The 22786-nt window shown below is 47.2% G+C and overlaps 1 protein-coding gene across 1 annotated transcript; it reads right to left on the reverse strand.

Moving 5' to 3' along the window:
* Positions 1-7004: 7004 nt before the first annotated feature.
* LOC119436880 (uncharacterized) lies at positions 7005-20027 on the reverse strand. Its single transcript, XM_037703902.2, has 5 exons — positions 19838-20027; positions 13944-14074; positions 10869-11099; positions 9278-9511; positions 7005-7712 (listed from the first exon to the last, which is right to left on the reverse strand). Exons 1-5 carry the CDS (start codon positions 19956-19958, stop codon positions 7599-7601), a joined length of 831 nt encoding a protein of 276 aa, XP_037559830.1. The 5' UTR covers positions 19959-20027; the 3' UTR covers positions 7005-7598.
* Positions 20028-22786: the final 2759 nt, after the last annotated feature.

The following is a 22786-nucleotide window of genomic DNA, read 5'->3' on the forward strand; positions in this document are numbered from 1 at the left end:
CAAGCTCACGCACCAGAGAGCAAAGTCTTGTAGTAGCATCAGTTCTCGGCAGTGGTGTGGGGCTATAACCCCAGGTGGTCAAAATTAATCCGGAGTCTCCCACTACGGCGTGCCTTATAATGACATCGTGGTTTTGGCATGTAATGCCCCAGAATGTAATGTTTGGAATCGTCCCCTTGTTCTTCATTGACGCCAAGAATTAGGTAGTTCCGACGACTTCTGTTTTTGAAATCACCAACCTTTGCTGCTAATTAAAAAAAAAAGTTTGTTTGTGCGCCTGCAAGCGTCGTCACGCACCTCAAAGTTTTTCTCGTATTTCTTAATATGGCACAATTCCTGCTCAATGACAGTCATTCTGACGACGTACAAACAATCAGACAGCAAACGAAGCAAACAACATGGGTTTGGTAGCACCCGTCAAGGTAACGGAGTCATCTCTAATAGCGTAAATTGAATGTCAGTCGCCAGCCTCTACAATAACAAATTGGATCAGCATCCGTCCGCTAGCGGCGCCACCAAGCCCGCCTGGTGGAGCTGGTCTCAATGTCCACCATTCATTATCATGAATGTTTCTTTGTAAATAAGCAAAGCACATTCCTTTTCGATATGGTTCCTGTATTCTGTGCCGATTTCAGCGAAAAGTCAGAAACACCATGCCTAACAAACTATTTAAGCGCGGGTAAGCCCGACTCGGGGGAGCACCTCTTAACAAGATAGAAAGTCGCGTCAAACGACGTCCGTTCATTATTTCCGCCTGTAACCAATTTGCGTAGTTTATTACAGCGTAAGCTGTTATGGGCTCATTTCAATAGCCGTTTCGCCGTTTAGCCGTTTCCGTTTTAGCCGTTTAGCCGTTTCCAATAGCCGTTTCGCCGCCTCCGCGGCCGCGGCTGGTGACCGTAACCGCTATCGCCGGAAATGCGAAAAAAAAGTACCCTGTCCCCGCCGGGATCGAACCAAGGCCCGCTGCGCGGGAGTCGGATACTTTACCACTGAGCCACGCAAGCTTTTTTTTTTTTCTTTATTACCGCCTTGGCAAAAGAAGGTACATTGTAAAAAGTTACACGAGCATAAAAACACTAATCAGTGTCTGACCAGTGTGTTGTGATAAAGAGTATTTAGCGTGGTCAGTTTGTCCAACACTGGTAACCAATCGGGAGGATCGCTTTGTGCACCGAAAAATTCGCGTATGTATAACACACTTTCAATAAAGTACTGTTGAGCAGGGGTCACAACAATATGCTCATGCTTCACATCCATACGCGTTCTCCACACGCTATGCATGCACAGAAGCTTTAACAGATCGCAGGGCACTCCCCGTGGTTCGACGCATGGCAGAAGACGTATCCTACATGTACTTATCCACATATCCTTTTTAATGCTGCGTTTTAGAACATCCCACAATAACACTGCGTCATGACAGTCCAGGAAGATCGTCTCCGGTTTTTTGCATATCAAGCAGTTCACGGACCGAGGTACAAATATGCCTTTGCTTTGCAGCCAGGGCTTCACTGGGAGAGTGTCTGTATGTATTTGGGAAAAGAGATTTAACGGAGGCTCCTACAAGAATTCTTTTAACTCTCTTAAGAACATCTCGTTCTGAACCCCCCCCCCCCCCAAAAAAAAAAAAAATACTGTACGATTCAAAGGGACAGGCAAGATTGCGTCAACAAGATCTCTGTACAATTTCTTACGAGTAGCTACGGCCAGATATTCACCTGAAAGACTCGCCTTATGTGTGCCAAAATACGCGACCGCTTCGCGCAAAAACGCATTTAAAGCCATTGAACCCGTGTACATAGATGACATTGCATAATCAGGCAAAGAATCGCGTAATCGTACTTGAATCATTGTTCTCAGAAAAGCATACTTTTGGTCTCGAAAAAAAAAAAAAGAACCTGGTTACAAGTTGCTTGAGGAACAAATGTGACAACCTTAGCCCTCCATTCGCCACTCAAATTACTACGGATTGTACGTTCCCAAGTTGACGCCCAAATAAACATCGCGAAACTCTATGCAGCTTTTGCACTGACATCCTCGTCGGACATAACGCTTGCATCCCGTAAAAAATTTTTGCGAATAAAAACAAATTGCACACAGTCGCGCTTGCAAACATTAAAAATGTATGCCCTCCCCATTTGCCAGCCTGAGCTTTCACTCGCACTACTTCGTTTGCCCAATATTCTTTGGTCTCGCGATAGTGTTCGAGTGGAACACCTAAGTAGGTTCCTGGTGTTAACGCCTATTCCATTTTACAAAATGTATCTGGCGTGTATTACCATCTCCCGTGCCAAAAAACAAAACACTTAGCCCTTCCACCTGCATTACAAAATGTTTCAGCCTCTTTTACAACTTCTTTAACACTTTCATGGTCCGTACAAAACACTGCTACATCATCAGCATATGCTAAAACTCGACCTTCAGTTTCATAAAAAGTGTATCCCCGGATGTTCGGTCTTATAAGCAGTCGCAAACAAAAAGGCTCGAGGTAGAGAGCGAAAATCAGGGGAGATAAAGGGCATCCTTGTCTCACAGATGACTGCACAGGTATACTATCACTTAACTGCCTATTTATTACCAGCTTCGCACTACAAACATTGTACATCATTTTAACGCCTTCTGTAATAACGGTTCCAACGTTGACATGATCTAATATGGAGAACAAAACTTGGTGTACAACTTTGTCAAACGTTTTGTGTAGATCTAATTGCAACATGTCCACACGCCCATGCATTGCGTCGCGGCATTCAAGGACACTTCTAGCTATATGAACATTGGTAAAGATTGCCCTGCCTTTTATGCCGCAAGTCTGATGGGGACTTAAAAGTGCCTTAATTACACTTTGAAGGCGTCGAGCTAAAACCCTCATGTAGATCTTGTAGTCCACATTCGTTAAGCTAATGGGACGGTATGCTTTTACAAACTATAACCTAATCGGATAATTTGTTTTAGGAATTAGTATTACGTGCGACGTTCGAAACGATGCAGGAGTTACTTTATTTTCGTAGCATTCGCTAAACAGTCGTTCAAGGGCGACTGCCATTTCTATTCTAAAGGCTTATATATATATATATATATATATATATATATATGTGTGTGTGTGTGTGTGCACCGAGACCGTCGGGCCCAGGAGACTTGTTTGAACTTAGTTCCCGAATCGCTGTCTCAATTTCGCTACAAGGCAATGCACAAGGTCGTCGTCTAGTCTCGGCATCAGCGATAGAAATTCTGTTCTGAAGCACTCAATGTTCGGTATTTTCAGATTGAATAGGTCTCTGTAATATTCGACGAACGCCCACTCGATTATTTGATTTTGATTTGTGACTTCGTTTTGATAGCATATTTCTTTTATCCCTTTCGACAATGCGTGCCTTTTTTCATCACCAAGCGCCCGTTTGGTGGGAGTCACCGCGAGCCAGTCTTTCGTTACGTGCCCTTATCACCGCACGTTTCATCGTCTATTGCCTCGAACTTAGTCTAATTTCTTTTGGGAACAATCCCGGCTTGTAACACTCCATACTAAGCATAAAATCTAGGGCACTGTGAAGCTCTTTTTCTTGTTTTATTTTCCGCCGAAGCGTGCATGATCTGTCAATTGCGGCTCTTTTAATATCGCATTTGAACTGTTTCCCTACTTTAATAAAACTTCTGGACTCGCTTCGCAGCATGTTCACTATATAATCCTTGACTTTGGTCAAGTACCCTTTATCTTCCAGTAGTTTATCATTAAACTTCCACAAGTCCCAATTAAACTTCGTAGCTATTTTCTTCATACCGATTGTAACCATGCCAGCATGGTGTATGTGACAGTGGTCACTGAAACTGGCATAGATCATTTGATAGCCAGAAAATTATTAGCAAACATTCGATAGGAACATATATACGATCCAATCTAGCATTACTACATCCGAGCCTCCGCCAGTATGGTGGCGCCATCTAGTTAAGGTGCCTGCAAACGCAGTGTGCCCGACGTGTAAGTTGCATATATAGCAGTTGCATGCTGCATGTAACTGGACCTGGTTAACTCAAACAGGCTAGGTGACTGTCACCAGCCCGTTTTGAAGATTCCAATAAACAATCATCATCATCGTCAACAACAACAGCCACAATGTACCGTGCCACGGGTCAAAAGATGCGAGATGTGCGCCACGTATTCCGGATACCTCTTCGATAAACGTTATGGTGTCGCCTCGCAAGGTACGAACCGCTGCTGAAGAAGCGAATCGTAGAGCTACGTGCGCGGCTACAACCAGGCATTATCGGGCTCAGCAGGCTGCTGTGCAGAGAGCATTACAAGCCGCAGCTTGCCGTCGACGCCGGGCGGACAGTTCAGATCGTTCTCGTCAAAACGAGGCGAAGAGACTTTGCCGCAAAGACCCCGTTGTGCGTGGTGCCGAAATTGGAGCTACTCTTGAGCCGCTCCACCAGCTTACCGTGTGACTGTGCTGCGTGTGCCGCGCAGGCCTGCGACTTTTTTTTGCCTATAGGTTGGCACTGAGTGATGAGCATAGTGCAAAATTATCTCACCAATAAAATAACGCATGGAAAAAGGAATGCTTGGGCATTCGTTTTATAACGGTCATTTTGAGTGCACTAACCTGTTCGATAACAGAGCTATATAGGTGCTAGGAAGGACAGCTAATACAGTGTTTCTGTACGGGTGATTCTATGAAGTTGTTGTGTTCATTCATTCATTCAATACCACGAATCTTTCTCTGGCAGCTTTGGCACGGCGTGCAGCAAACGGCGAGCATATATGACGCAGAAGTGTAGCGGTTAAATCAGAGTGACGAGAGTTACGAAAACTCTCACCAGTGGCGCAGTGCGCCCACACCGCAAGAATGCGCCGATATAGTTGGAAGCCACGTGCTACCTCTAAGTGTGATCCTGATAGCACACTGCGGGTCTCCGTAGTAGTCTGTAGGCGTGACGACGATGGAGGGACGCAGACGTAATGATCGACGTTAAAGTGAAGGTACTGAGAATGAAATATGACGACGATGGACTAACGACAACTGAATGTCAACGACGGCATAATGCGGAAGGCATAGAATAACGACGACGGATTGACGACGACGGAACGACGAAGCAAAAAGGTAAACGCGTTGCTTTAATGGAATATTGTAGAAACGGCTATCCGATGGCACCATGCCTTGTTCGCAGTAGCAAAGCGGTCAGGAAGTGTTGTGCAAGCATTATATTTTGATTTACACTAGATTTGATTGCCGAAAGTGCCAAGTACATGGCCAACGAGCGCCGTGCAAAAGATAATGGATTGTCAATGGTAAAAAAAAATGAGTTGTGAATGCTCTACTAGATGTAACATGGCTGTAAAAAGGCCTAAAATTAATCGCTGTAAAGTGTTCAAAGTACGTAAGTATAATAATGACAATGACTAGTGATGTATGCTATGACCATAAAAGTTCCATTACTGAAGGATGATGTACATGTGTGAGTAACAGCAGCACTCGCACATTTCCATGGAGTGAGCTCTTGGACGCAAGGACTGGGAGGCACGTGCTTAATAATAATGCTATCGCAGCAACAGCCTCTCGGAGAGGATGTGCCATGAATATCTTGGGCTAATAATTCGCAACGCACCAACATCTTGTAAAACCCTTACTACTAACTTAGTCAAAAAGTGGTTCAATGCCGAGAACCACGGCCTGGTGGAGGGGAAAGTGTCGTCTGCATGCCGGAGCAAAGTACTTCTTTTCTTTGAGCTTCTACTTCCTACACTAACAAGACTTGAAGGAGGCGTAATATTGTAGCGTTGTAGTGAACGTGAACAACTACAGCGGCAAACGCAAGTCACGGAACTGTTTTTATTGAGTGAACCTGCGCCCAACAAAGCTAGTAACATTCAGCACAGTGATAGCAGCGAGCCCACTCGGCGATCATCGTAATCTGACCTGCGGATCAGACGCGTAGGCTACTCATTTATACACGACTCATTGAACATTCTAGTGTACTCGCTGGTGCTCGCGTAAGGTTTAAAAACTCAATTCTGGGCTTTTACGTGTCAAAACCTCGATCTTATAATTAGGCACGACGTAGTAGGGGGGGGGGGGGGGGGGGGGCTCCGGATTAACTTTGATCACTTCGGGGTCATCTAACGTGCACCCAGTTCACGGTACACGGGCGTTTTCGCATTTACAAGGCAGTGATAAGAGGCAATGGGTGGGTGTCGTAATGGTGACAAATGTCATGAGCTATTCGGATATTACAATGCTCCTAATCTTCTACACTCAGTCCTTATCGCAAAGCGTGAGCGCTAAACCTGTCGTCCGCGGAATTCATACAATGTTGAACCCTTTAAGCGTTGCTGTAGATGTTATTGCGACAGGAACTATACGGAAATCCCAGGCGAACTTTCGCCGTCGCCGTGATATTCCGAATAAAGCCCTAGCGAAACGAAAATGAGCAGCCTGCGTGCCTATCTGCGGGGGCAAGCATGCTAGTGTAGGCCAACAAGGATTGTGGCTTGATGTGTGCCGTTTTACCCGAGCACCCAACGTTGTAGGTAACGTAATGGAGAGCGCGCTCAGGAAAGAGTGTGCATCTCGTCCACATAGCCCGGCCGTGGCTGCGCATGGCTGTTCACGCGGGTGAGCCAACACGCGTCCCGCACACCTTATGTTCGAGACCATTAGCGGCAGGTGCCATGGTCTACGGGACGAGCCGAGATGGCTGTTGGTTTCATAGGCGCTGTCTTCCCGAGCGCCTAGTCCGAGGTCGCTTAATCAGTTTGGCGACTTTAGCTCGGTTGAAATGGTGAAGCGAGGGACAGTGTCCCGCTTTGGGACAGGCACGCGAACTACCCGCGGACCTCATCACGCCAACCTACAGTGAATGCTCGCAGTCATCGAGCGAGATCTGGTCACGTTTGCTTGGGCACGCGTGGCAGCATGCGTGTTTAGATAGTACGCGAACGTTTACTGCAGTATATACGGCCTATAAAACAGTTTTTTTTTGTGCTAAATTGTGCAATAAATTACTGGCGCTATCAACGCATCACCTTTATTTCAATTCCAGACAGACTTCACAACGCTAAAGGAAAACAGAAAAGGAAACGATACATTTGTTCCAAGAAACAATGTCTTTTAAAGAAAATTTGACAGAAATGATGCTTGCCCATGGCAGAAGTATGCCAGGAAAGTGGAGACAAAGAGGTCATCTCGGTAGCCAACATCATGAAATTGTGTGATGATCGCCGGATGGATGACTGTAAAGCTGCATAGCTTTCAAATAATGAATTTCACCGAACATGTATACTTGCGGAATTTAACAGGTGAGCACATATAGAGTGCTTATTTAAGATGAGACAGGAAGAGCATCAGTTTGAGATTAGCATCTACAAAACAGGGCTTCTGGAAACAAATGCTGCTGGAAGCAGCATTTGTAATGCTGCTGGAAGCATCTGTAATGCCCCCCACCCCCCCGATTTCGCTAGCATAGGAAAAAAAATGCTAGACATGGTGGATCTCGGGAGGATTAACCCTTTATTAGTCCAGATTGATCGATAAAGTTTTAAAAGAATAAAAGTTGTCAAAGCTTATTTAAGGCATGGCGCAAACATTCATCTTGACAATCTCACATTAATTATGCTTCCGCGTAGCCATGCCTACTCTGCGCAGAGACCGTCGAAGGAATCCTGCCCGGCGTTCCTTCTCGAACATCTTGGGTGGAGACGGAGTTCCACCTTCGTGGCGCTGAGAAGACAAGAGCAGAAGCCGCATGGCTTTACACACCAAACTTGCGTGTATTGATATGCAGTCATGATGAAAAAGCGATTACTCGAAGCGATCGAAATGGTCACAATGCGACTTGCGCCGCTGCAGGTTACGAACACGCCGATTTCCATGAATGCCGTAGCCGTTCCCACTATTTCTTGGTACGATGGTTCAGCAGACAGTTGCTCATTTAACTTGCGTCCCTTGGGTGGTACGTGGCCACTCGTAAAAAAATTTCGTGAGCAAAAAGTGCCCTCTGAATGGCTTCCAAGACAAGAGCAGAAAGGAGCTCTTGTTGGGGGTGTTGGTGACCTGCAGTCCAACATGTCGCGATATCGCTGTTGAGGTCGCCTCTCATATGCGGCAAACTTTTTTTAACCTTTGGCGACTGAGCGAAAGCGCAGCAAAAGATGCTTTGACGTTGTACATAGGGTTTCCAACACACTGCACGCAGATACAAAAGCTCCGAGCTTATATCAAAAAGGTATTGAAAACCAGCAGAGCGATAAGAGGCGGAAAAGCATGTGTGCCTCCAAATTGACTTGAAAAATTGTACTCAGCCGTCTACTACAATAAATCACCACTATAAGAATAGGTACAAAGTAATAGCTTTGTATATAAAGAAACGGATGTGTTTTTCAGGTCACTACACTTGGTAGGGCGCCTTGGCAATGCATATAGGATACCTAGCTTTCATCACACAAAATAAAGCAGCCAGCACAGCAGTCACATTCGTACAGTGGCATCGGCAGTTCACTGCACACTGCATCGCAGTTCACTGCAATGCAACAGATCAAAGTCTGTTCACTGCAGACTTTGATCCCAAGGGTGGTGTGTGCGTGTTTTCATCCCTGCCTGTCATCCACGCGGGCTGCGACCGTTAACACGAGCACGCACTTGCACCTTGAACAGGACCGGTATTTTGTAGCGATGCCTTACGACTTATTCTATACTAGTCTTATCCACCGCTCACGGCCGGCTGATCCCGTTGATAACGCGAGTGGACCGTCACTCTGGCCACTGACAAAGCGCGAAAAGGCATTAGCACCGGAAAGGCATCGCTATAAAACACCGGCCCAGGAAGCTATGATAAGCAGAATTTCTTGTTAGGCGAGGTCGTGTGAGTACTTGTAAATCAACGGAAAACAAACGAACAGGACACTAAGTGCAGCGCTCGTCATGCCCACATCCTTTGTGCATAGGAGTCTTTATCGATAGTTTTCTGTTCATTTACAAAGACACTAGGTGAAGAGTTAAACCACATTCGCCCAACATTCGGTGACAATATCCTGCTAGCGACAACTACACCTAGAATACAATAATTTAGAGAAGTTGCCCCAAGCAATGGAGTGCACACTCGCTCTCCGCGGGCTTTACACCTAATAAATTGGGTACGACTAATTATAACAATCTATAGAAAGACAGGGAGGTTAACAAGAGGTAATTCAGGTTGGCTACCTTGCATGGGTGGAACGCGGTACGGAGATAAAAGAGCAAAGGAAGCAAATTACGAGAGCTCTATACAGCGCACGTTCCATACCTACCGAGCATGGGCTGGGGGAATTCGCGACAAGCGCGAAATGGAACTCGCCACTGCCGTCGTCTTTCGCAGAACTCTTGTGTTTTGGGTGAAACACCTTCCCCAGGAGCCGCTGCCAGCCTTGCTTTTTCTTTGGGCATGTTGCCGAAACAACAAGACCCCGGTGCGGCGAACCCGCGTCCCACTGCTCGGACAGCGTGAAGCGTTCGTCCGGCTCGCACTTCAGCTCGTCCGGGGGCTGCGAGGAGTTTTGGCGCGAGAATAAGTTGCCGTTTGCTGGAGACACGAAGTTTGGAGCAGAATAAAGTGGGAAAATGTAAAAGCTTCGTAGACGCGCACGCAGTGTCATTTAAGGTAAGGTTAAAACTAACGTCATGATCTCTATAATACACGTTCTAGAATCATTCTATACCATGGTCAGCTTCTTTCCAGCACCTTGCAAGTCCCGGAATCTCGCAATACGCAAACTAGCGTTTGCGTATCAAACCCGCCGAAAAATAATTTTAAAAAAACGACACGGACTAAAACAAGGAAACACCTGGTAAACTAGATTCCGCTATGGAAGACCTGTCAATGCAGAGAGAGAGAGAGAGAGAGAAACGGATCGGGAATGGCACGGAGGTTAACCCGAAAAGATTCTAGTTTGCTACCCTGCACTGAGGGAAGGGTAAAGGGAAATGAAAGACCGAAAGAATAGCGGAAAAAAAAGCAAAATGAAAGACGGAAAGAATAGCGGAGGAAAAGCAAAGTCGTACTTTCAATTCAATCTGATGTAGCACCTACCATTTCAGCCGACCACAATTAAGGATGTCTGCAAAAGGCTGAACGGCCGCCGTGGATGTCCGGTGCAACAGCTTTGATGGCTCCTCTCTATAGCTTAATTGTCAATTTTTTTTCCCGCAAACAGTAAGGCGAGGTCAAATTCACCAGTACAACGTGAACCTCTCATTTTTGAAGGGTAAGGAACGTCAGGAGCTGGCGCAGCGCTTGGACGCTATTTTGTAGCGATGCGTTATGCTTTATTCTATACTATAGTTTCTATACTATAGTAGACGGCTGATCCCGTCGATAACGCGAGCGGACCGTCGCTCTGACCAATGACTAAGCGTGAAAAGTCTGTTAGCTTGGCGTTGTGGTATTGCCAGCGGTATCTGGCACCGGGTGAACTGGTGCCCGAACAAACAAGCTTACAACAAACGAGAAATACTCAAGAAAAAAAATGAAGAAATAGGCGATTGTAGATATGGCGAGGTGAGCGAAATGAGACGAGGACGTCCATTGAACTATATAGAGCATTTCAATGAACATGAAAGAAAAGTTCGCTTATAACAATTCACACATGCTATAAAATGACCGCTGCAAAAAAAAAACGAATGTTTTTTTTTTTTTTCCTTTTATCCAGCGGGCCTGATCGAACGTCTTTGCATTGACGAAGGAAGAACGCCATCGGTTTGAAAGGCAACCAGAAGCAGAGGTATTGCGCATTTTGCTGACCCGAAAGTCGCGTAAATCGCGTAGTAAAGGAACCGACTCATGTTTCTGTCCAGCAGATGTATATCGCGATAAGCTCAGGTACATTTGATGCAAAGAATCACCTGATTGGCGGCAGCCGCACGAGCAGCGGATGGCAGAGGTTTCCTCTGCGAGTGAGGCCGTAGTTTCCTCTGCGAGTGCAGCATTGGTTGGGGTGTAGTCTGGCCACTCATGGAGAACTCCAGGTCACCAGGTAAGGAGCCGGACGACAGCGACCGACTTCGGAGCGAGTACTTGGCCTCGACTTCGTCCCAGGGCACAGACTCTTTGGACACCCAGTAGGGCTGCTCGCGCTTTGCAAGTACAGAAACAAAATAAAACGTTCATCCTGCTGGTGAACTTAGGGGGGGGGGGGGGGGGGGGGGGGCTATAAAACAAGCCGCCACACTGTCGTGATCACCATGTGAATATAGACAAATGTCTAAGATGATAAGGTTAAAATTACTGAAATATGCGAGGTCACCTATTTTCTCGCACCATTTTGCAAACAATGAACTCATAGCGCCTAAGCCAATATAGAATGGAAGTACAGTATCATGAAGGAAGTTCGAAAGTAATGTAGTGGGTTCTAATGAGTAGAAGGCAGGCAGGCAGTGAGCAGAATTCACAGCCGCTTCTTCACACTTGGGGGAAAACAAGTGGATGCTCCTAATTCACTTCAGCAAATCAATAAAGCGGTTGCGCTCGTTCTCGTTTGTCTCATCGGCCAGATTTGCTTCGCGCTACCGCTCTCCCCAGTAATCATGACATACTGAACTCGCCCAAACCTCTACCTTTTCAATTCAGACCAAGTTCACAAAGAAAACGGAAAGGGAAGTGAAGAGCTCAACCACTCTACCTATAGCAGACGCCTATGAGTCACGTGACTTTCCTCGCCTCACGATCGGGCAAGAACAAAAAATGGAGGGGGTATTTAACTGCCGTTCAAAGGTCCAAGTCCGGACCGCCATAAATGGAAGCAGATCGCGACTTCAGAGCCGCTCGCTCATGTTTTCGCTCTGAGCTGTTAAGCTCGAGGTTACGGGTTCGATACCGGCTCGACTCATTTCGATGGAGACGAAATGAAAAAAAAAAAAAAAGCGCTCCTGTATCGTGCATCGGGTGCACTTTAAAGAATCACTCCCCAGGTGGTCGGTCAAAATTAATCCGGATTACTCCCACTATACGGCCTGCCTCCCAATGACATGATCTTGGATCATAATTACAAACGGAGAATTCAATTTCATCAAGGCGGAAATATTCGCTCATGGGCGACTTCTAGGAGCATGACCGTTGCGCTCTTAAGCAAGCGCAAAAACATTGGCCTAATCCATTACTCCAAAAATAACCAGCTTTATCTTTTTGCAAGACTGGAAAACGTCCCTCAATTCTCGTTACAATTGAACGCTTGATACTTTCGGATAAAAGTTAGCGTAATGAATACAGGGTGATCCTGCAAGTTCTATGGACCTTTTAAAGATCGCCCGTGGCAAATCTAATAATCCAGCTCAAGAACAATAATTATGCTAAGAGGTAGACATTACTAGCACCAGAAATCGAAACACTAATTAAACTAATTAACAAAATCACTAACTTATTTACTTTACGGCACATATTGAAATTTACAAATTGTAGCTTGTAAGACGTATTCACTTAAAATTACTTTCCAGTATGGTATCAGTTTCGAGGTATTTCCCAAAGTGTTGAACAAAATACATGGGCGATCCAGTTACTTTTGTGCTTGAATGCATAAGAGAGTGTTTGCTTAAGAAAAGTGGAACAACAGTGCATTATTACGGCAAGTTTGACGGCGCATATCTCCGAACTGGCGTCATTCTGGAAATTCATTTCAAGTGCATACGCCTTGCAAACTCGCCGACTACAATTCGTACATTGCAATACGTGCCGTAAAGTAATAATTTAAAATTAGTGGATTTTTCTTAGTTGAATATGTGTTAATTTCTCCGTCGTCCGCGTCTCTGAATAATGCAGCTCAAGGACTAAAATTATGTTGCCTGCAACATGCGATTTATAATTTCATAAAGCTTTAAAATAATCACTCTGTATATTACTTGTATACTAAGTCAACCAATTTTAAAATGTATGCCACTGTGATAAAAGCGACCCAGAGAAAATCGCTCAGCTGCCCCAACTTTAAGAAATTTCGAGCGCATTTTCTAAAAATATATATATTGCAGAAAAAAATATGAGCACATATGAAGAACGTTCAAGGGAGCAAACATGCTCAGAATAAACAGCATACGAGAAAATTTTCAAAAATCTAGCACAATTATCTAAAAATTCAAAAAAATATGGCGTTTTACGTGCCAAAACCGCCACACGATTATGAGGCACGCCGTAGTGCGGGACTCCGGATTAATTTGGACCACCTGGGGTTCTTTTACATGCACCTAAATCTAGGTACGCGGGTGTTTTCTGCATTCCACACCATCAAAATGCGGCTGCCGTGGCCGGGATTCGATCCCGCGACCTCGTGTTCAGCAACCACAGCGGGTAGCACAATACCCTCAATGCTCGTAAAACACTTAGCCACACAATACCGAAACGTTGAATACCACATCTGTTAGAACACAACAGAGCGTGAAACATTGCTGGTATCGTCGCAGGCCAATTTGGCTTATCAGAGGATTGTTTACCTTCACCCCACCCCCGGGTGTAAAGTTGCACAACGAAATCACTGATAGACACCCAGTCACGTTCGTATACAGCCAATTGGCAAGAGTTAACGAAGAACGTCGAAGAGGTCATGTTAGTGCGCTAAGAACACACGAGTTCCGCAATCACAGTGCACCGAAATAAAAGCGAAAATAGCTTAGGGAATGCGTCCGAGTCAAGTCTGGAATCTGGAGTGAACTTGCGCAGCCTACAAATGCAGTAGGAAATCGAGTGGTACAAAGCGCGCGTTAAGCCAGTGCAGAGCTAATGTCCCGATTACGCGTTCCATGGCCGCTCCAGTAGGCCATTTCACGCTCTCCAAGCCTTTCCTCGCGAGTGGATATTTCTTTCGAAGGGACTCGTTCTAGCAACCGTGAGCATGTCCCTTCAAAGTGACTTCACAGATTATGTATACGAACTGTACAGTATTCGTAATCTAAACACCTAAGTAGCCTATATACACGCTAACGATGTGCACGTACCCTCATCCGCTGCACGTAATCCCAGAGACGCCACTTCTCGCTGCTTGCGATCGTCTTGCCCCTTCGTTCTGCGAGCTTGTCGATGTGGTCGAAGGAGAAGTGGAGAAGCTCCTCCATTTGGATTTCCTCGTCTGCGCAAAAGCAGTGAACACAGTTTAAATACGATGGAAAGTACAGCTTGGCTTTTCCCAAGGCAGCAGGGGCAGATCTGAAAAATGTCCAAGTGTTCATGCTCCGCGCATGACTCGGCATGCTTGCGATCGAATGCACGTACATGTCGGAGCTTGCAAAGCTCGTTGCGTAACATTCTTCGAACAATAAAGCACAGGTCATCTCGTTTTCTTGGCTACCATTGCAGCCGGTGTCGGCGACACTGGGGTGTTAAATGGAAGCCTCGTAGCAACCTCTGGTCGGCGCCGGGTGCCTCGGGCGACAACGCTGCAAGATTCGCCAGTCGGGGCAGTTCGACATTCATCAATTGCTTGTCTGTTAAGATCCCTATCGGAGCCCTGCACGACCTCAAGCTTGGCATAACCTCCGGTTTCATACACGGCGTTACAATAGTTTGGTAGGGCCACTGATGGTGCCATTTCGTATTATCCGAAGCAGGCTCTATAGGGCTGCCAGGGATGCAGACAGTTGGAACGAGGAAGCGTCCGAAGTGACGGATTCCTGTAACCCTAGCTGTATCACAATGAACTCCTTTGGCGAATAGCTTCCATGTCCAAGTTTAGAAATGCAAGTTCGAGCCGTGCGAATGTACGGAATCAGTCGGACTCTCGATCCGTCTCCTCGAAATTTCGTGCGACTATTGAGCAAATAAGAAGCAGAAACTCCTCGGTTGTGTAAGTTATAACCAACCATAAAATTCATGGCACATGCAGAAACTGTGGGATCAAGCCACGGCCCTCTAAATTCTAACACCAGTAAAAATTCTGACACCAGTAAAAAGTAGACTAACACTGATGCGACACGCCATCCTTACGGGCGTGAAGTGCAATAATTTGTACAGAGCTCAGCTATGCAAACGTTGTATACTCTGAAAACAAATACATTCTACAGCTTTACGTGCTAAAAGCACGATATGATTATGAGGCACGACGTAGCAGGGGGCTCCAGATTAATTTTGACCAGCTGGGGGTTCTTTAAAGAGCACCCAATGTACGGCATACCGGCGGTTTTTTTTTTTTTTTTTTTCCACCCCCCACGAAATGCGGCCGCCGCGACCGGGATTCGATCCCGCGCCCTCGTGCTCAGTAACGCAATGCGATAGCGAAAACTAAGGCATGGCGCGTGCATTTCTGAAACGAACAGCATATTTCTCTAGGCGAACAGCGTAGCAGACCGCAATCTAACTGGAAATTGCTTCGCGCGCACACTGTGGCTGATCTCCCCGATAAGGCGCTGACGTATACAGTGCGGTGGACGCTGACGCTATAACAAAAATTGTAAGGGTTTAGTTTGGTGACTGGTATAGCACGAATGGACCAAGACAAGAGGAGGAGACATCACTCAGCACTAAGAACTTGGTTGTTTGTCGTCGCTGTGTTCTGTCGCCTCGTTTTACTGTGTCGTGGTCTCGTGGCGCTGCGCTAATCACGAACTATACTGAGAAATGATTCTTTCCCGCTAGTATGAAATTTACATTACAATATTTCGGCATTAGGCTCACTAGGTGCAGGCGACGGCCTGCATGTATACACTGGATTGTGCTTGCCCGACCAAGAAAGCGGCGAAACATTCAGAATCAGAGAGACAGCCGTTAATATGAAAGCAATACGCGAACCTTGACTGCGCGCATGAGACCGGTTAGACTGCACCACATTTGCAAAAGAAAAAGTCACGCGCTCCTCTTTTCGTTAATGGAACTACATATTTATTTATTTATTTATGCCGAGCACGAGGTCGAGTGTTTAAGCATTTCATCCCTCGATATCGAGAGCCAGTCTCAAGAAGACCGCCGAAATAACACCTAACTTTGCAATCGAGGTTAGATAAAGTGTAGCGAAAACCTACGCTCGATACTCATTCACTAGCCGCATCCCTATGGAGATGAGTGAAAAAAACGTTGGTGTGTTTTGAACGCACGTTAAAGAAGCCCAGGCGATAAAAATCGGTAATCCAGAACATGCGAACGCGAAAGGGCGAGCATGCGCAGCGGCAAGTCTCGACGCCAGCAGTTTTCTTTGTCAGAGGGCGCAACAAAAAAAAATTCATATGAACGCGTTTGTGAATACCGTAAAACGCTGACCCGATTAGTAGCATTGTGAAGCCAATTAAGCGCGTGTGCTCACGTTGACGCATCATCGTTTTGCACTGTGCCGGTCGACGCAGAGCAGCATTTCACTATTTCCGCCATTTACTCGATGTGCATGGAATCACGAAATCTGGGTATTTCTCGTGTGTTCTTACAGGTAAATGACAAGAGTGCGACGTACAGTCCACCACAAAAGTTTGCGGACCACGCGAGCGCGTGCCAGACTGCCTATCCGCGCCACCTAGCGGTACGCCACCTAGCGGCGACAGGGGCGCTCTCCCGGATATGAGCCCTCTTGGTACTCGCCTGCCTGTTAATTTTTTATTCCCGTGCATGACATTGTTAGTTCGTTGTGTTGACGCAGAGCGCTGTCTGCGATAAGACCGCCACATATCTGGCTTGATAGCAGTATCGGAGCAATCACTGCAACCTTTGTCGACTGGTGTGCCAGTGGGTAGATAAGTTTCACGAAGCGCTGCGACGATTTTTTTACGCGACGTTTACTGGCGCACTTTGGTTGGCAGCATCTTGGTCCAATGAGTGTTGCTGCTTCTGCGTCTTGAGAGAAAGGGTAGGGAGGTGTTTCACTGTCATCAAAAATAAAGAAAAAGCGGATGCATAGAAAATTTTCTTTCACACATAGGCGCATCTTCGCATCAGTCGCTGAAAACGTAGTAGACTTGCTTCAGGCCACGTGGTGATTGCCTATTTGGAAAGATGCCGCTGCGTGTTCCACTTGACGAAAGAAGGCACATTGTGCGTTTATTTATAGAGGGAATACCTCAGCGCGAAATCTGCCGCCGAACCAACAGGAGCCGGACTGCCGTGAATAGGATTATTCAAGCTTTCCGCGACGATGACAGATTCACAGATATGGAGCGCAGTGGGCGTCCAAGGGCCACGACTGAGGAAGAGGACCGCCTGATTACGGCCGCCATCGTGGCTGATCCTTTTCAAAGTGCAGAGGATATCCGAGAAGCGCTCTCGCTCACGGTATCGTCTGAGACTAAGAAGAAGGCTGAGTGAGCTTGGCCTGCAGTCTTTCGTAGCAGCACAGAAGCCCTGCCTCTCAGACAGCCAGCTACAAGAACGACTCATGTTCGCTACAGCAATGAAAGATTGGACAACAGAGAAATGGGGCGATGTCATCTTTAGCGACGAGTCAACTTTTTCCACGCGCTGGGACCAACGGAAGCGGGTTTGGCGTCCACTAAACTGCAGGTGTGTTTACAGTGTATTGGCAGTTAATTCACGAAGCTAATTCTGCATCATAACATGTTTCACGTAAAATGAGCTTTTGGACATTACGAGATTTTTCTGTAGTGGTATTATGTTGAAAACATTAACGATTGTTTCATAGTACTACTTACTCTGAAGCTAATTAAAAGCTGCCAGTGGGTCTTTCAGTACTATCTAATGATGTTTGCACGTTTTCTATTGCAACTCTATAACAGCATTATAAAGTTCATACGCAAGAGGAATCAACATTTTTAGACGCGCCTCTGGAACCCAATTGTATGCTATTTCTTGCAGATATCTGCCTAATTACACACAGAGTGTTCTATCCAGTGGACGGTGTTCCGTGAGCGTGTGGGGAGCAATCAGCAAAGATGGCCTTGGTCCCCTTGTGCGTCTGGAAGGGCCCTTCACTGCGTCACGGTACTGCGACGTCATCACTAGACACCTCGTTCCGTATGCGCTGGACGGTCCCTTCAGCGACGGCTGCTATTTTTTTCAACACGACCGCAGCCCGATCCATAAAGCACGTATCGTCCAGTCATTGCTAGAAGAACATGCTGTTTGCCAGCTTGAGTGGCCTCCATGTGGCGCCGACTTGAATCCCATAGAATATGTCTGGGGCATGTTGAAGAAACGGCTGTCCACACGAGCCAACCGCGGCCGCACGGCCGATACGCTGTGGCAAGCGATCGCACAAGAATGGGAAAGCCTGCGCGGTCGACCGGAGATTACTGAATCTTTGTACGAGTCGATGCCCACACGCATCAATAAGGTGCTAGAAAACGGCGGACATTTCACTTCCTACTAGATCATTGAGAGACCTATGTTTCATGACACTTCTGTAAATGTCTTGTGAATAAATTCATCCCCTTCAGACACGAATTATGATGCACTGTCTGCAAATGCGTCAAATGCGCATGGCATCATTTCAAGACGCTCACTATTACATTCCAAGAAAGAAGACGAAGCAATGTGCTGTTTTGTGCGAGTTTCAGTAAAAAAAATTAATTAGCGTATAACTCATTATCTAATTATTCTGAAATCCGTCAGCTTCAATGCTTGCATAAAAAGAATCAACTATTAGGCCCGAAACGCATGCACACTTGCTTTTTCGGTTGTATTCGTGTCGACCGGAGAAAAAAAATACTCTTGACGTTGGTCTTGGAACGCGGCACGTCGAACGATTGTCTAACATGGTAGTGTCTCCAGAAAAGTGATCATCTGCAGCAATACGCAGGACAATGAAGTTAACTGACCGCTAGTTGTCCCATCAGGAAGCGGACACGAATGTGCACACTGAGTTTTAGGTCATTTGAAGAAACACGTGGCGTGGGACGCGCCTCCGAAGTTCGAGTCCCCAAACGAGGACGCCGTGTCGCAAAGGGTTATAAAAAGAGTCATCGCACCCGATTATTTCTTATTTTTCTAAATGTAACCACTATAGCAGCGCGGTGGTTCGGGCTTTGCGCAGCAAAACCTGGGCGCAGGCGATCAAATCCCGGCCGCTACTGTCACTTAGCGATGGGGGAGGAACGGAAAAATTCTGCCTACTGACTAAGCATCTGTGTCCCATGGCTGCCTCACCACTCTCACGCACTCACGAAAAAAAAAAACAGCGTGGCTACGCGAAAATAGAACTGATAACAGCCGAAGAATACGCTGATTACTTGTACTGATATTCTGCTCTCAAAATATAAGCAAGTAGCCCTGGCTAACAAAGAGCGCGTCACGTTGAAAGAGATAGGTAGAAAATATTTGCGCACAGTGCGAAAATAAACAGGCCATAGATTTAAGGAGGGATGCGTCTTCAACGTAGCGCTGCTGTCGATCGCTGGTGACGTAGCGGAAGTGTCGCGAAGAGGCTCTTGGCCACGCGCTCGCGTGGTCCGCAAACTTTTGTGGTTGACTGTACGTTAATTGTATGGTACTGGAACATGCGAACGAATTTGGATCACGCGACGGGAAGATGGTGTGAACACTCGAGAAACCAGCAGCATTACTTTCGAGATTCGCACTTGCTTTGCCAAGTACGCCTTATTGTTCTTTGTGTCCCAACGCTGCGCTGTAGACTACTAGGAAATATTGGTACCCTTAAAGGAGTGCCTCAACTTTAGTTTACTAGTTCATTTGAGGCCCTACCGCTCCCATAGAAACGCAGCCACCGAAGTTGGCAAGCCCCAGCATAACCACTTCACGGCCTGTTTACCTCTGTTTTGCCCCAGTTTAATCCCGTCGTGTGGGTGTAACGTTAGGGTCGAAAGAGGTTACAACCATCACACTCGTCAGCTCATTTATCCGCACAGGCAATCCCAAGACCCAACCGTTACAATTTGCTTGTCTTCCAGAATTCTGAACTCGGTCCCGCACGCAATTGTGGAAAGCCCATTGTTCAGCTTACCCCAAAGCACTTCGAGCACGTTCTCGTCGACGCTGTAGCACGACAGCGACCGCACCGAACCGGCGCGGACCGCAGCATGCCGACCTTTCGGCTCCGATGACTTGTGCATCGTTTTTTCCATGACACCTGAGCCTGAACGCCGTCCGTCGATGCACTGGTACTATCTTAATCCCACTGGGCGGGAGCGCGAGAGCGCGTGGCTTTAAATACATTTTGGCCAGGTGCGGTACTGCAGCGCATGCGCACTGTATGACTCGAGAAAGTTGCTTCTCAGCGCACGTCTTATGTGACCGGTGGGCTCCTGCGTCGTCAGCAGTTCGATTTTCATCTGTTAAGGCTCATTCACACTAGGCCGACACGACACCGATTTTGGTGTGCCGACTGTCGGCGACGGCGTTTTCCTTCCTTTAAACCGTTGGCCGCAGCGTTTTCCGTCCCGTAAACTGCTGTCGCCAACAGTCGGCAGACCAAAATCGGTGTCCTGTCGGCCTAGTGTGATAGAGCCTTTAGTTGCGAACACAGACCTTGTGGGCAAAAGTTGAGTACTGGGGCCATATTCTGAAACGTTCCACTTCGGCGATAGTTCGCCTTTCACCTTCAGGCGCGCGCTGATTGGCTGGTTGAGCAAAATTGAATGACGTCGTGTTCAACGAGCCAATCAGCTTATCCAATTTTGCTGAAACAGCCAATCAGCGCGCGCCTGAAGGCGAATGTCGAACTATCGCCGAAATGGAACGTTTCAGAATACGGTCCCAGCTGGTGATAACCGCCCTGCTTATGAAGAGCGTGAAACCTTAAACGTGGCGCAATGACGTGTATAATTTTATGTTTTGTTGTACTAAACAGCGAAGTCTCTGCAAACAATCTGAAAGCAAGATGTAAATACGTTCGTGTCGGAAATGATTTCAGAACAAATACAAGGATGCATCATGGCGAGAGCACTGCAAGAGGAAAGCTAGATTATTAAAATCAGTGTGGCCAGGTTTGGCTATATATAGCCAAATTGGGCTACAGCAAAAAATTTTGGGCGTTGACTTGGGCGAGTTGGCTATGTGGCTATATTTGGGCTACTGAAAATCTGCGACATGGCTTTGTTTGGGCTATAAGAGACGCCCTAATCCACGCTGCTGCAGAGGTGGCTCTCATCGAGTAGAAACAAATCTCGAAGGCTATGTTTTAGCTGGCTGCAAGCGCCAAAATCAATTGTGGAGCCGGAAACACGCCAAGGACGCGATGTTGCAGAACACTGCTACAGAACATAGCCGACAAACAAACGTGTACATCTGCGCGAAAATATATTGGTGCCTAAAAGTTTGTTCTTTCTCCAACCACAAAGACCCGATGACGGCCGCCGAAGCAGCGCGCGCGCTCAGCCGCGTTTTGCGCGTTCGTATACACATAGTTATCTAAGCCATGGTACAACGAAGGACGGTATATGCGACTGCTCTAGGCAAAGGCGCCGGCAGCATGGCTGTGCGTGTGTGCGTGCGCAAAATTCCCCCCTCCTCTCTGAGTCGTTGTCTGAGCCGGTGGCTTTGATCTTTGATGCACTCAAAGTTACACCGTGCTAACATTTGCGCCAGCAACATCGTCTCATCTTCGTCTTATCGGTTTCAGTCATCAAGCACCCGATCCCCGGGCATCGGGGTGGGCCTGGGAGTAGAGGGTAGCACACTGTACTAACATGGCTATGCTCAGAATGGGAGATCAATAAAATAGAATGGGGCGTTCGTGGATATATATATATATATATATATATATATATATATATATATATATATATATATATGACACGCTCCACGGGTATATGACACGCTCCACGGGTATATGACACGCTCCAGTATGTTCATGGCCATGGCTTCTGGGTGAAGTATCGCGGCGGGCGCAGCTTTTGGACCTGCTCCAAAAGCTGTCGACGGCGAGCTGCGGCTTGTAATGCTGTCTGCACAAGAGTCTGCTGAGGCCGATCAAGCCTTACAACTGCTACTTACATGTCTGGCGCGCCGCCTTTGCAGGCACCTTAACTAGATAGCGCCACCATACTGGCGGAGGCTCGGCAGCTCGGGAGCGCCTTGATTGCGCGCCTCGTCTAAATCGCATATCGTTTCTCAAGGTAAGCGTTACTGCCATCTTCCTTTTCCTGCGGGATCAATTTTGGTTCGTACTTACATTCGAGATTCAGTTTGATAGGATGGACTTAAGATCGGATCCTCCTGGGAGAGGAGACTCCAAGCATGGGGAAGTGGGCCAAGTACGCGAGAAAGTATAAAAAAGTCACAGGCCTGCGCGGCACACGCAGAGCAGTCACAGCGTAAGCTGGTGGAGTGACTCAAGAGTAGCTCCAATTTGGGCACCACGCACAACAGGTTTTCGCGGCAGTGTGTTCGCCTCGTTTAGACGAGAACGATCTGAGCTGTCCGCCCGGCGTTGACGGCGAGCTGCGGCTTGTAATGCTCTCTGCACAACAGTCTGCTGAGGCCGATCAAGCCTTACAACTGCTACTTACATGTCGGGCGCGCCGCCTTTGCAGGCACCTTAACTAGATAGCGCCACCATACTGGCGGAGGCTCGGCAGCTCGGGAGTGCCTTGATTGCGCGCCTCGTCTAAATCGCATATCGTCGTCTGCGCCTGCGTACGCTGCGTTTGCAGGCATCTTACCTAGATGACGCCACCATACTGGCGGAGGCTCGAGTCGTCTCCCCCTGCGTGCTTGCCTTATATATGAGTATTTTCCGCGGCCCAATAGCAAGCGCTTGCGTGGCTCAGTGGTAGAGTATCCAGTTCCCACGTATAGCGGGCGCGGGTTCGATCCCGGCGGGAATCGGGTACTCTTTTCGCTTTTCAGGCGATAGCGGTTACGCGGCGGTCGCCGGCGGCGGCATCATCGCGACCCGAAACGGCACTGGAATGAGCCCATAACAGCTTACGCTGTAAAAAGAAGGCCGCTT

Source organism: Dermacentor silvarum, chromosome 1 (assembly GCF_013339745.2).
Source record: "Dermacentor silvarum isolate Dsil-2018 chromosome 1, BIME_Dsil_1.4, whole genome shotgun sequence".
Lineage (NCBI taxonomy): Eukaryota > Metazoa > Arthropoda > Arachnida > Ixodida > Ixodidae > Dermacentor > Dermacentor silvarum.

Excerpts from the sequence above, each read along its gene's own strand:
- LOC119436880 (XM_037703902.2), bottom strand. The coding sequence starts at position 19,958 with ATGGAAAAAACGATGCACAAGTCATCGGAGCCGAAAGGTCGGCATGCT. Across the intron at positions 14,075-19,837 it reads CGTGCTCGAAGTGCTTTGGG|ACGAGGAAATCCAAATGGAG; the intron begins GTAAGCTGAACA and ends GCTTTTGCGCAG. Across the intron at positions 9,512-10,868 it reads GTGCGGCTGCCGCCAATCAG|CCCCCGGACGAGCTGAAGTG; the intron begins GTGATTCTTTGC and ends AACTCCTCGCAG.